Below are 13,655 nucleotides of genomic sequence, written 5' to 3'. Positions count from 1 at the left end.
AGGAGGTAGTGGTGTAGGATATGCTCTTTTCATGTTGATCCCTCCCCCATGGCTCTCTGGCTCTATCAATGTTAATCTAAAGTGGCTAATTTTAATGAAGTACCCTCCCCTGACTGAATTCCCTATGACACTGAAATTAAATGTAGATATAATTTGGCATTTGAGACGTGAAAGGGATGGTAGCCCTAAGGGAAAATCTAACAAGCTTGGCTCTTTGTGTTAAAATAGCTGTCTGCAAGCCTCAAACTGCTGAAAGAGCTTTAGTGTAGAGAAGGCTGTGCCTCCCCGAACAGCCTGGCCCTGCCCCCCACCTGACTCCCACCCACTTCCTGCCACCCGACTGCCCCCCTCAGAATCCCTGACCATCCTGCTCCTTGTCCCCAAGCGCCCCTGAACTCCCCCAGCCACCACCCCGGACCCTACCATCCCCATGAGCCCCCCCTGCTCCCTGTCCCCCCAACCCTATTTCACCACCCCCCGCCAAGGTCTTGACAGACCCCCGGGAAAGCCCACGATCCAACCCCCTGTCCATTCCCGGCTGTCGTCCGCCGACCACCCATCCCCTGACCACCACCCCCGAACCTCTGCCCCCTCCCTGTCCCCTGACTGTCCCTGGGACTCCTTGCCCTTTAACCAACCCCCTGGCCCCCTGCCATGCTGCTTACCCCCGCCACCCTCCTCTCCTGGAGCCTCAGCACGCCGCGTCCAGGAGCGACCCTGGACAGTGCTGCAGCGGCCTTACCATGTGGCTCTGATGGGAGAAACTCAGGACCCGCCTGAGTCATGCCGCTTTAGCTCTGTCAGCAGGGGCGGGGCTGAGGGGGAGCCTCCAACATTCTCGTCGGGGCCCCTGTGGGGCCCAGGGCCTGGGGCAAATTGCCTCACTTGCCTCCCCCACCCTGGGACGGCCTTGGGTAGCACCAACTGATATTTTATTATCTCAGTAAAACTATTAGATACGAAGGTTAGATTCTACTGTCTGATGCCATTGTAAATTGGGAGTGACTCCACTGATGCCAATGAAGTTATTCCTGATTTAGCAAGGTGCTGAGCGCTGGTGCCTTTCCCACAAAGCATGTAAGCCTATCTTTAACGTTGCTTAACTGTGCTTTTCTGGATCAGGGCTAGAGTGTTCAGTGCCTTACTGCAGGGTAACTGAGAGTTGAATTTGGCTCTAATACACTGGTGAGGAAACGCTCAGAAACTCCCTTCTGGCCTGTCCATCCCACAAATTTTGCTTAATGATGAGAGTTGAAACTAGTGTCTCGTGAGAGGCTCTACCTATGTGTTCTTTATCTGGAGTTTTCTTCTTACTTGTCAATCTTGGTTTAGCAAATATGCGTTTTAATTCCTTTTTTTTCTGTCTTTCAGTAACAAAAGTCATCTGTGCCCAGCAGTGTTCAGGCCGATGCAGAGGAAGGGTGCCCAGTGACTGTTGTCATAACCAGTGTGCCGCTGGTTGTACAGGGCCTCGCGAGAGTGACTGTCTGGTAATACTTCAGCAACATGTTTAAAGTTCAACAGCAGCAGCCAAGCTTTGGGCTGAATGCACTGTAATTTTTTTTTAATCTTAGGACCCTTGAAAGTGATACAATCACAAAATATCTTATTAAAATATGTATGGAACAGATTCTCCACCGGTGTAAATCAGTATAGTTCCACTTCAGTGTAGCTATGCCAGTCTACACCAGCTGATGATCTGGCCCATGTATTTCTAACACTTGGCAACAACAGCTTAGAATTTTAAAACAAAGAATGTAAAAAATGAAACTTACTTTTCAAAATTTTTAATACCCTTTTTGCATTTCATTTAGTTTAGACCATGAGGATAGATTATGCAATTTCCTTTTTCTGTCTTTCATTTACTAGAACAACTCTGCTACAGTTCACAGCGCTCATAGGGTTGGAATCCAGAAAAACCTGTTTACATTAGTTGTTGGCTTTTTTTTTTTTAAACTGTTGCAATGTTTCCATTGATCTGTTCTGTGAACCTGGCCCCCTTTTAAAACACGTGATTCTATTTAATTTGGGCTTAACACTAAATTAAGTGGAATTCAAGCAACTTCTGTGGAAACGGTCCAGTTTACCTTTGTTTGCTTGGATATATTTGTGTGTCCATTAAAGATGTAAACAAATCACATTAATTATGTTCTTATTGATTCACGGAAGGGAACGTTAATTCTCTCTTCTCAGAAAACCTAGGGAAGAACCAAGGGAGGAAGAAAGATTGTCAACTTGAATTAGCTTTGTAGAAATAACTTGCACTTCATAAATGCCCATTAAATTGCTCATCCCCTGTAGCCAAGCCTAATAGCATTACTTTCATATTTAACTGTCCAGATCAGTAATTGACTGCAGGGACTTTATTTCATTAATGTTATTAAAAAGTTGCCAGTAAAGAAAAAAGTCATTTATCTTGATCTGGTTTCTGATTTCTTAGCTCTGTTGGTGCTATCCAATACATGCAGGCAGAGTCCTGTTTCTAGGTGGAACCGATGGGCACTCCATACAAGTAGAAGGGTCCACCTCTCAGGGATCTGGTCCAGTGTTGGAGCCTGAGTTTGTAAGGACTTTGTAATGTAGAAGTTATTTGCATGAGTCCATGAAGATTAAGAACCCTCATACTCTATTTTTGTAAATGTCACCCAAGATGGCCCTTCGCCCTTGAACTCTTCACCTCAATAGCACAAGAGCCCAATCCTGGAAAGTTCTCTGTGCCTCAATTAGTGCTAAGAACCTGCTAGATCTGGCAGTAGCAGTCTTATAAAACAGGAATTATACACTTATTGTATCTTCCTTTTTGCTGTAAAAATAAACAGTCGTTTACTTTGCACCATTGTCACATTGTTCAATGGCAGGCATGCCGCAAGTTTCGCGATGAAGCGATGTGCAAGGATACTTGTCCACCGTTAGTGCTGTACAACCCGACCACCTATCAGATGGATGTCAACCCAGATGGAAAATACAGCTTTGGAGCCACTTGCGTGAGAGAATGTCCACGTAAGCTCACTTAAGCCTGCAATCTGGTCAGACCAGGGAAAATAGAGGGTCAAGGAAGCAGTGGGCAGAGGTTGATATTGGTTCTCTCACATCCAGTTCAGGCCCCCTCAACTTAGTGCCCCCCTTTAGGCAACTCTCGTCAGCTGCCTTTGCTATGGAAACCAGTAGCAGAAAATCAGAAATGAGATGTAGCTGATAAAATAAAAAAAGACTAAAATATTTGTATCAATTCTTTTTATTGGTTTTTCAGGGTTGTTTTTGTTTTAATTTTGAAGATTTTAGCTTAGTCTTTACTGGTGAATGCCAAAAAGAAACACTTCATAAAACCCATCAAACTCTTGTAAGACCTGATCACGCTCCCATTGAAGTCAGTGGCAAAATTCTCACTGACTCCAATGGCACAGGGGCAAGCCCATAAATAAAGCGGGGCTGGTTCTTAGTGGGGGCTTACAGAAATCTACTGTTTTTAACACCTATGGTATCACATCACAAAGCATATGGGTTCTTTTTAGCTCCTGTATTCATTGCCGTGTGTATGTCTATTGTGGTTTTTTTTCTGTCTCTCTTCCCTGTCCATGGTCTTTTAAGAACATTTATTTAAAGATAGAGAAGGACCTGAGTCACAGAATTAGGACCTGTATCTGAAGGTCACCATAGCCTATTATAAAGATGATGTTGTATTATAAAGACTGAGGATGGGGTTGGGAATCAGGAGGTGTTGAGCTCTATTCCAGCTTACACTACTGATTCGCTATTTGGCTTTAAGAGAGGCCAACTTTCTGTCTCAACTAATATGATGATAATAATAGTTATCCACTCCAGCCCTCCAGGATATTGTGAAGATTAATTTGTTAATGTCTGTAATTTGGTTAGTTAGTGCTTTGAACGTAGCAAGCTCTAAGTACACTAATATTGTGTGTTTTAATTCACCCTTTTTCTATTCAAAAGTTAAAAGGCACTTCAGCATTTTGTATCAATTAAATGCCTGTTTACAGCATAAATACAAATCCCAAAGCATCTCTCCTTTGTTTCATTGCTCACATTGCATTTCCCTTCCTGTCTTTGCAGATAACTATGTGGTTACAGACCACGGCTCGTGTGTTCGCTCGTGTAATATCGATACCTATGAAGTGGAAGAAAACGGTGTTCGGAAATGTAAAAAATGTGACGGGCCATGTAGCAAAGGTACGGAAAGTGCGGCAAGATATTAATATTTTTAGTGTTAGGAGAATTTACTTGACAAAGCATCCAACCAAATGGGACCCTAATCCTAATTGGAACCTCAGGGTGCTACTGCAATATAAATATCGAATAATAATATGGAGGCCTGAGCAAGTAGTTTAGCAGGGAAATTAATGCTCCAGAGCATGTACTCAAGCTGGCTCACTCAGCATGTGCAGAAAGTAAATGCTGCCTCTTGCACAGTTTTGCCTAGTTTGTCTTCTCACCTCCATGCCTAACTAAGCTACATTTTAGGGCCTCACAATATGAGAGGCTCTAAAAAAGAAAAAAAACTGACTCCATTTCAAAATTTATCAAAATCGGTTGATAAATAAAGGAGGATCTCTCTAAATATAGACATTTTCATTCAAGTGTGACACATCTGGCTACACAAATACCCTTACCCCATCCTTAAGTAATTGTTCATTAGTGAGAGGGTTGAGGAAAAAAAACAATTGCACGTATCAAATTACTGTTGCTATGAGTAAGTCTTACCAGTATCCTAAGGCAGCGGTTCTCAACCAGGGGTCTGTTGCCCCCGGGGGTCCATGAGCCCTTTCAAGGGGGCTGCAGGGCCCTGCATCTGAAGCCTCAATCTCTGGCACCCCATACAGGGCTGAAGCCAGGGGGCTGAATCCCTGAGCCCATGGGAGAGTTGGGGACATGGAAGGCATTGCCTTCCCGCATCCCCAAACTGCAGCACAAGAGCACAGCAGTCCCTCCCAGGGGCAGCTCCACACCTCCCCTCCACAATCTCCTCTCCCCATCCCCTGGTCAGATCAGATGCGGGAACCCAGAGCCAGGCAATGTGGGGCAGCTGCTGCTCTGGCTGGTGCCATGGAGCAGGCAGTCGCAGCGTTCCCTCCTCTCCTGCTGGTGCCCCAGGTTGAAGCTGCTCCTCAGCACCCAGCCTCCTTAGCTCCCATAGAGGCAGCTGTATGACCCCCCCTGAGTGGGGACACTCAGCTCCACGGCTGGCAAAGCCCTCTGGGAAGAGAGACCACAGGCGAGTCCTCCCAGCACACAGCCCTTATACCCCTCTCTCTATACCCTGAGCTACCCTCCTCCCTGCACCCTGAGTTACCCTCAGGCCTCTTACACTTGACATAGCTTAGGGCCTCAGAATGTCGGAATCCGGCCCTGGGAGTAACACAAAAACAGCTGTGTTTGGAGAAGCGCATGTGTGTGCATGCACCTTTATGGGCTTACACTAGATCCTGGGCTGCACAAATAATTGAGCAGCAGCCATCTTATATTTAAAAAAAAAATAACAGAGGTGAGACCTATCTTGGGAGCAGATTATCCCACATCTGCCTATTGCAAGGTTCTTATACCTTCTTCTGACACATCTGGCACTTGCCTCTGTCAGAGAGAGGATGCTGGACTAGATGGACTGCGGGTCTTATCCAGTATGGCAGTGTCTGTGTGCCTAAACCTCTTGCACTTGAGTAGAAATAGGGGCCCTACTCATATCCTAGTATTGCAAGTAGCATGTCCAGCAACTGCAACATCATATGTATCATCATAAATGTCTGTTCACCACCACCATCACTCCTTAGTTCAGACTGCATTGTGGTTTGTGCAGTGTTTATTAGGATCATGTCCAGATCTTCTATGTGCTTATATGGCAATATTACTCATTCACATCACAGCCTTGACTTTCCCTCTGCTGAAGATACACATACATGCTTGCATCTCTTCTCACCTTGACTATGGGCTTGGCTACACTCACACTTTACAGCGCTGCAACTTCCACGCTCAGGGGTGTGAAAAAACACCCCCCTGAGCGCTGCAAGATGCAGCGCTGTAAAGCATCAGTGTAATCAGGGCGGCAGTGCTGGGAGCGCGGCTCCCAGCGCTGCACGCTACACCCATAAAGGATGTGGTTTACGTGCAGCACTGGGAGAGCTCTCTCCCAGCGCTGCTGCTCTGACCACACTCACACTTCAAAGCGCTGCCGCGGCAGCGCTTTGAAATTCCAAGTGTAGCCATACCCTATGTCCAAGCTCTATGGCCTCCACAAACCCTAGTTCTCGGGACCCATCATGTACAGAATGTAGCTGCCTGCCCTTTCCTACCAAGCAGCACATCTACATTCTCTCCATCCCTACATAGCCCTATTGGTTCCCCATCCAGTTCCCGCTCCTCTTAACACACTTGCTGCTATCTATCTCCTAGATCTTGTGTGTCTCTCTCCTCCCAGCTCATTTTCTCTGTCTCTTCCCATAATCCTGCCACTTGGTACAAAAGGCTTTTACACCTGCCACTACTTCATTCACTCAGTGGACCTTATTCTCTTCTCACACCAGTTTGAATGAGGAGAAACTCCATTAAAATCAAAGGAAATATCCTTATGGGAAACTAGTATAAGTGAGATGAGAGTCTGGTGTATTCTAAAGGTTATCTGCTTGTTTGTATAAATATATCTTTTCTTATAAGTTTAAGTATTTGATTTATTGTAATAGGTTTGTAGATTTATATTGAAATTGAGTTTGGCTGCAGTGCAAGGGACCTACAGGCCAAAACCTGTATGATAAGCTAAGGCAAAGTTAGCATATCTATATTAAGACCTTTTACCCAGATAGCAAAGTAGACCTACATATTGAGACCTGTTACCTAAATAGATAAAGACCTACGCGTATGTCTAAGACCTTTTATCTAGACCAATAGACAGTGGAAGAATGCATAGGATTTTTTTCAGTTTTGTACCGACAGACTTAACAGACTTGTGTGTATGTACACGTCATCAATACACACAAACGTAGTAGCCTGTGGAGTAAGTGTACCCTAACATTTCTGTGGATGAGGAATGAAATTTGGGCATAGGAGGAAGGATTTCCGGTACTTGTGTCCTATAAAAGAGGTGACCCACCTCACTAGCATGTGCTATCTATCCACAATGACTACTAACTATTAGTAGACCATACTCATTTTCTTTTCAAACTCTAAGTTTCAAGGGGACTAGGCTAGGCTTGATTTCTCTAACTTTTTGTTCTTAGTTTTGTTTATTAGGTTTTAATTAAGTTTGTTAGTTAAGTAAACTCTAAGTTAGCTTTGATAGCTCTTAGCATTAGCTTCCTCTGCACCTCTCACTCAAGAGTTGAGAAATCTGAACCACCAGAGGCAAGATCCTGTGTCTTTCATCATCAGGTTATTGAGAAGGGGTGTGAGTATGTTAGCCAAAGCTTTGTAACATACAATGCCATATTAGCATATGTATCTCTTGAATAACAGTAATACAATTGTAACTTTGTAACTCTGATTATTTTACCATTTAATTACTATTTCACGGATTTTAATAAAAAGTCTTTACGGCTACATCTGTCTCAGTGTGAGCTTCCTGTCACACCCCCGAGGGTCCTTGTAAAGTCTGTGGAGCCTGATTCGGGACAAGAACTTTTATCTTCTGATCAAACAGATTGGCGAGCCCAAATCTTGCACTATCCAAATTAATATTATTAACACACCCTAGATCAGGCTACACTGGCCCTCGGACCCTTTTAAAAAAAACTCCCCTGAAAACAATCTTTTCACCCTTGCTTATGACTGTTAATTTCTATTCCCTCTGGTTTTGGCCTTAATACTGAATTTTTTTTTTTTAATTTATTCAACATACAAGTCCAGAGCAGTGTAAAGGGGCCTTATTGTGCATGAGTCTAAGTTCCCCAATACCTATGCACTCATGTTTTCTCAGATTATTACCTTGTCTTGCCAGCTGTCTCACCTTGGGTATTTCTGTAATTAATTTTATGGCTACAGATCTAGAGATAAAACAGCTACAATAGAATAATGTCACACTGATGTTTATTTTCTTAAATTCATTAATTCCTAAAATCCCTAAGAAACCTGCAGCTTTTGTGCTTTCATTTTAACAGTCTGCAATGGGATTGGAATAGGTGAACTGAAAGGGATTCTCTCCATAAATGCTACAAATATTGACTCTTTCAAAAATTGTACCAAGATCAATGGGGATGTCAGCATTCTGCCAGTAGCATTTCTAGGGTAAGTCATCAGTTGATTCATATGTGGCTGGGGAAGAGGGATCATGGTTGGTCTTTCACCAGAAGCAGCCGTTAAAGTTGATGTGTTCTTTTTCAAATTGCATGATCTGTTTGATTTTTAGTGATGCCTTCACCAACACGCAACCACTGGACCCAAAGAAACTGGATATCTTCAAAACAGTAAAAGAAATATCAGGTAGCGTTATGTTTGGCTTAAAATTTTGTCTGATCTTGTAGTCCCAGAAAACATAAAAGGGGGAAAGGAATAAGAACAGCTTTTGTTAAGAAAGACACAAGAAACTAAATCATCTGAGTTAGTGTTGGTATAAATCCAGAGTAACACCTTTCAACTGCAGTCAGTGGAGTTACTCTGGATTTACATTCATGTAACTAGGGTGACCAGATGTCCCGATTTTATAGGGACAGTCCCGATTTTTGGGTCTTTTTGTTATATAGGTTCCTATTACTCTCACCCCATGTCCCGATTTTTCACATTTGCTGTCTGGTCACCCTACATGTAACTCAGATCAGAATCTGGTCTAAGGTGTATGGTTTTACCAGCCCATCCCTTTTGCTGAATTGTCAGACATATTAAAGTGCAAAACCAGAACACTTTCAGACACCCAAGAAGTATGATGAAGCAGAGGCACAGTAAATGGCTAACCCACCCTGAAATAATGTCTGCATTTCCATTGGTGGAAAACTTTTCAAAGGTTGTTTGGGAAATTGTATTCCGTTGCTTCCATCACACCAATGGGAGTCACAAATCTGAATGCCTTTTCCTTTTATCCATGCATTAAATGCACTCTGTGGCAGCACAGATGGCCAGCCTGGGCTTGGTTTTGATCTCACACCAATGAAAACCAGGAGTACTTCTGTTGGAGTCAAAGGACTTCACACCATTATAAAAGCAGTGTAAAATCTGAACGGGACCCAGGGTCTCCCCTTTTTCTCTCTCATTTTAAATATGTCCAGTTACTTTAAATATAGTTGTCACTATGTTTAGAAAACTTTTATATAAGACCGTTCCCCAAATTCTTTCCCCGTTGAATGTCCAAACAGGGAAATCAATGTCTTTAGCAGTTGAACTCTGCTGTGCTTTTCCCCACTCACTTTTTTCCATTTCCTAAATGCTTCCACTGCTAGAAAGCTCCAGTGATGGCCTCATGTTTCAGTGAAATCCAGGGACACTCTACTGCAGCATTTCCTGATAAGAGCTGAAACTCCTGTGGTCTCTCAAGTGCTGCAGGATGTACAGCTCAATAACACACTAGACTTGTACAATGTTAAGCCCTCTTGGTGGCCTGAAAGTAAACTGTTTACAAAACAGCGTTAAAAATATCTGCAGACTCCCTAAAATGTAATTCTTCATTTTGAAAGTCTCATAAAGATGCAAAGAAGATAAAAATGCCTTCCCCAGCTCAACAGGAATTCACAATAAAAATCCCATTTTCAAGCTGCTGAGATTTTGGGGGTTTTTTTGTTTTGTTTTTTTTATTCCTGTTTCAGGATTTTTGTTGATTCAAGACTGGCCTGCAAATGCCACAGATCTCTCTGCTTTTGAAAATCTGGAGATTATACGAGGCAGAACAAAGCAACAGTAAGTAAACCATGTGCCAGAATGAGGGTGAGATAAACTGTGTTTACAGCCAGGTTTGTCTAAATAATAAAAGGTTTTGCAAAACTTGGGCTAAATTCTCTGATGGTGTAAATTTGTGTCGTCCTGTTGAAGTCAATGGAACTGCATCATTTTATACCAGTTTTATACCAATTTGGCCCTGTGTGTCCAAGTGACTGTGTCAAGACATTGTCCCTATTTGTATCTGAGAGGAAGGATGGATTTGGGATTGGAGTGTTGGAATGGACCTTGGGAGATGTGGCTTCAATTATTGGTCCTGAGACAGTCTTCCTCTATAATCTTGAGCAAGTCACAATATCTCTCTGGCTCAGATTTTTAAAGGTATTTGAGTGTTGCTCTGCTCAACGTTACAACACCTGGGAGCCTAAGTTACTTTTTGAAAATTAGACTTAGGCTCCTAAGTCAGTAAGGCCTGTAACTCAGAGTAGACAATGCCTAAATACTACAAAAATTTGGGCCTCTGAGCTTCGGTTCCATAGATATAAAATGGTGATAATATGGGCTTGTCTTTATGCTGGGGCAATACGCTCTACCAAACTGTGATGTCAAAAGCTCATATTAATTGGTCTGGGTAGACCCTGCTGATACAGACTAAAGGTTCCCTGGTACACCGTAACATAGTACTATTTGAAACAGTAGTGTGCATCAGCAGGGTCTACGTGGACCAATTAATGCTCAACACCTTAGTGGGCTTTGGAAATCACAGTCCCAGAGAGCACATTGCCCCCACCATGTAGACAGTCCAAATATTTCAACGCTTCCATTCCTTGTTTGTCTTTTATGTAGTTTGTTAGCTCTTTGGTACAGAGATTTTCTCTTATTCAGTGCATGTACAGTGCCTAGCACAATGGGGCCCTGATCTCAACTGGTGCCTTTAGGCACGACTGTGATATAACTAATGAATTACAGCAGTGCCCAAAAGTCCTAATACAAATCAAGGCCGAGTTGTGCTTGGTGCTACACTAACATGCTGAGTAGTATGGCAGACTCAAGTGAAAAATAATGACTTTAGCTTTACCTCCATACAATATTAGTGCATACATGATGCAGTGGGTCTGTCCTGTGTCAGAGGACTTAGCTTTCAGTCCCTACAGAAAATCAAATGTGAATATAGTACCTTTACAATAGATATGGCATAAGAACATCTGTAATATCACACAAATTAATTTTGGTGGACCAAGCAGTATCTTTCCTTGTAAAACACTCAGTTTACAGTAACCCAGATGGGTCTTCAAAATTCAAAAAGAAAATAAGACCACTCAATAAGACCACTTTTAATCCGTTTCCATCTGTTGTTCTTTTTGCCCCACATCTATTTTAGTGGTCACTATTCTCTTGCCATTGTTAACCTAAAGATACACTCTCTGGGATTGCGCTCCCTCAAGGAAATAAGTGATGGTGATGTCGCCATTATGAAAAACAAGAACCTCTGCTATGCTGAGACAATGAACTGGAATAAGCTCTTTGTGATAGAAACTCAGAAAACAAAAATCATATCCAACAGAAATCAAGACGAATGCAGTAAGTTAATACTGGTCTTTTGTCCCTCTTGGAATGCCATTGTGTGGTGCAGAAAAAGAAATTGTGACTAGTAATTTAAGCAAACCTTTCTTCCTCCTTGTATATTACCACAAACAAAAATCTTTGTTAAGCTGCAGTTGATGTTGTTCAACCTCCTTTTCTATCAACACAATTACTAAAATTCCAGGCATCAGTTAAACTGATAGTCGCATCCCCCTCAACCTCAATTCACATGTCTTGCCTGCCAAACACAATAATAACTAAGCACTCCTCTGCTCCATAACCAGCTCCCATCAATGCCAACATATAACCAAGTACAACTCCCAGTCCCTCACTTGAGATAAGAGACCTGCGTGTAGTGGCAAAGCTCATAATGTGGTGTTTCTCAAGGAGAAAGTGTGAGATAAGAGTTGAGGTGGTGCATTTGAATGTGGTTGTAAGGATGTGGATGTCTTCATTGTAGTTGGTTATATAGTGGAACTGAAAGGGAGTTTGTTGTGGAAGGGAGAGGGGAAATCCTGGCTCCACTGAAGTGAATGAGAGCTTTGCCACTGACTCTAATGGGACCAGGATTTCACGTGAGGTGTTTGGGAATGCATATGGGTATGATGCTGTGAATATAGTAAGGCATGTGTGTTGCAGCTAATGTGAGTGTCTGCTTCAATGGTGACCTCCTGAAGTGTTAGTTTCAATTTCTGTCCACTTGCATGGCAGAGGCAAGGAAGGTCAGACCCCAAATTTAACTTGTTACCTGTCAAAGGCTGTGGATGATGCTGTACTAAAGTAAACCTGGGAGGAACGGAGGGTGGGGAGGGAGTTCACCCTTGAGAATATAGACTAAATTGCTTCCTCAAGCTGCCCCATCTCAGCACTCTCAAAGCCTCACTGAGATTCATGAGCTCAAAATTTTGAGGTATTAGCCATGCAGAACCTAGATTCTGGCAGTTTTGGTGCAAACTACCCATCCCACTCACACAGTGACAGAGGCTCAATTTATACATCCCAAATGGGGAGCAATATAAAAAGATAAAACTCTGGAGTCAGGTGTTCTCCTCTGAACACATTCACTTGCACTATAGGGACTGTGTGCATGTGCATGTGTGTGTTTGCATGATGTTGTCCTCTAGCAACTGGCCTACACAGAGGATAAAGAATTAACAATGACTGACAGCTAGGCAAGATCTGCTTTGCTATGGCTCAGCTAGTAGAGGTTTGTTGTTTTGGAGCAGAACAACAAGGATGAAAGTTCGAACTCCAAATGTTTGACTCATTCAGTCAGGGTCCAATTTGAGCTTCCCATTGACTTGCATGGATGTTGGATCAGGCCCTTATGTCTCTCTGCAGCGTATTGATTTGTTTTATGTTAATGTCCATTTTAGGAGTAGATTTCTTTACAACAGATTAATCCATATCTGATTAATAAATAGCCACAGACCAGCATTTGTTTTTATATTGCAAAACTAACAATCCCATTTAATTTCAAGCTTTGGAAACTAGAGAAAAGCATGAATGTTTCTCCTCCTGCTCTGTAATGCTGTCAGGATCCTTCAGATCTACTCTAGGTTAATTTGGAAAAATTAGATCTCAAAAATGAGTCATTTGTGGTGCTCTAATTGCTCTCTATGAAATTCCTGGCTATTGTTTCTCTTTGTCTCTGTCTCTTTCAGCTGCTGCAAAACATGTTTGTGACCCCTTATGCTCAGAAGTAGGCTGCTGGGGTCCAGGGCCCTTCCATTGCTTTTCCTGTCATCATTTCAGTCGCCAAAGGGAATGTGTGAAAAAATGCAATGTTATGCAAGGGTAAGGAGGTTTTTTTGGGGACAAAGGGAGAGAGGAAGGGTTACTGTAGGAAGAAAAATATTCACATTACTAGGGGTAAATAAAAACCAGGAATTCTAGTAATATCAATTTTTGTTACTTTTGCAAAAATGTTGGTTTGAATGTAGTTCCTAAATACAGAAAAGAGGGGAAGAAATCCCCTTCTATCTCTAAGAATACTTAGCAGTCTGTTCCCCCAGCATCAATTGGGGGATATACATGAATAACTCCCCTAAGACCTACTGGGAGAAGACTGAGGCCTGGTCTACACTACACGTTTAAATCGATTTAAAGAGTGTTAAATCGATTTAACACTGTACCCGTCCACACTACAACGCCCTTTATATCGATATAAAGGGCTCTTTAAATCGATTTCTGTACTCCACCCCGACAAGAGGAGTAGCGCTAAATTCGATATTAACATATCGGATTACGGTTAGTGTGGACGGAAATCG

The 13,655-nt window shown here is 42.6% G+C and overlaps 1 protein-coding gene across 2 annotated transcripts in view; it reads left to right on the top strand.

Moving 5' to 3' along the window:
* The window catches only part of EGFR (epidermal growth factor receptor), a 516,130-nt gene that overhangs the window by 191,783 nt on the left and 310,692 nt on the right, over positions 1 to 13,655 (top strand). For both annotated transcript variants that reach the window (XR_012655247.1, XM_032793483.2), the window contains exons 6-13: positions 1,372 to 1,490; positions 2,859 to 3,000; positions 4,069 to 4,185; positions 8,097 to 8,223; positions 8,345 to 8,418; positions 9,732 to 9,822; positions 11,183 to 11,382; positions 13,050 to 13,182. Coding sequence is in view for 1 of the 2 variants with exons in the window: in XM_032793483.2 (XP_032649374.1) it covers positions 1,372 to 1,490; positions 2,859 to 3,000; positions 4,069 to 4,185; positions 8,097 to 8,223; positions 8,345 to 8,418; positions 9,732 to 9,822; positions 11,183 to 11,382; positions 13,050 to 13,182 (1,003 nt within the window). In the remaining variant the exon portion in view is untranslated. The remainder of the gene's footprint in view (positions 1 to 1,371; positions 1,491 to 2,858; positions 3,001 to 4,068; positions 4,186 to 8,096; positions 8,224 to 8,344; positions 8,419 to 9,731; positions 9,823 to 11,182; positions 11,383 to 13,049; positions 13,183 to 13,655) is intronic.

The sequence above is a fragment of the Chelonoidis abingdonii genome, chromosome 2 (assembly GCF_003597395.2).
Source record: "Chelonoidis abingdonii isolate Lonesome George chromosome 2, CheloAbing_2.0, whole genome shotgun sequence".
Taxonomy (NCBI): Eukaryota; Metazoa; Chordata; order Testudines; family Testudinidae; genus Chelonoidis; species Chelonoidis abingdonii.
The sequence above is the reverse complement of the archived record's forward strand: the minus strand, read 5'-3'. Positions and strand labels throughout refer to the sequence as shown.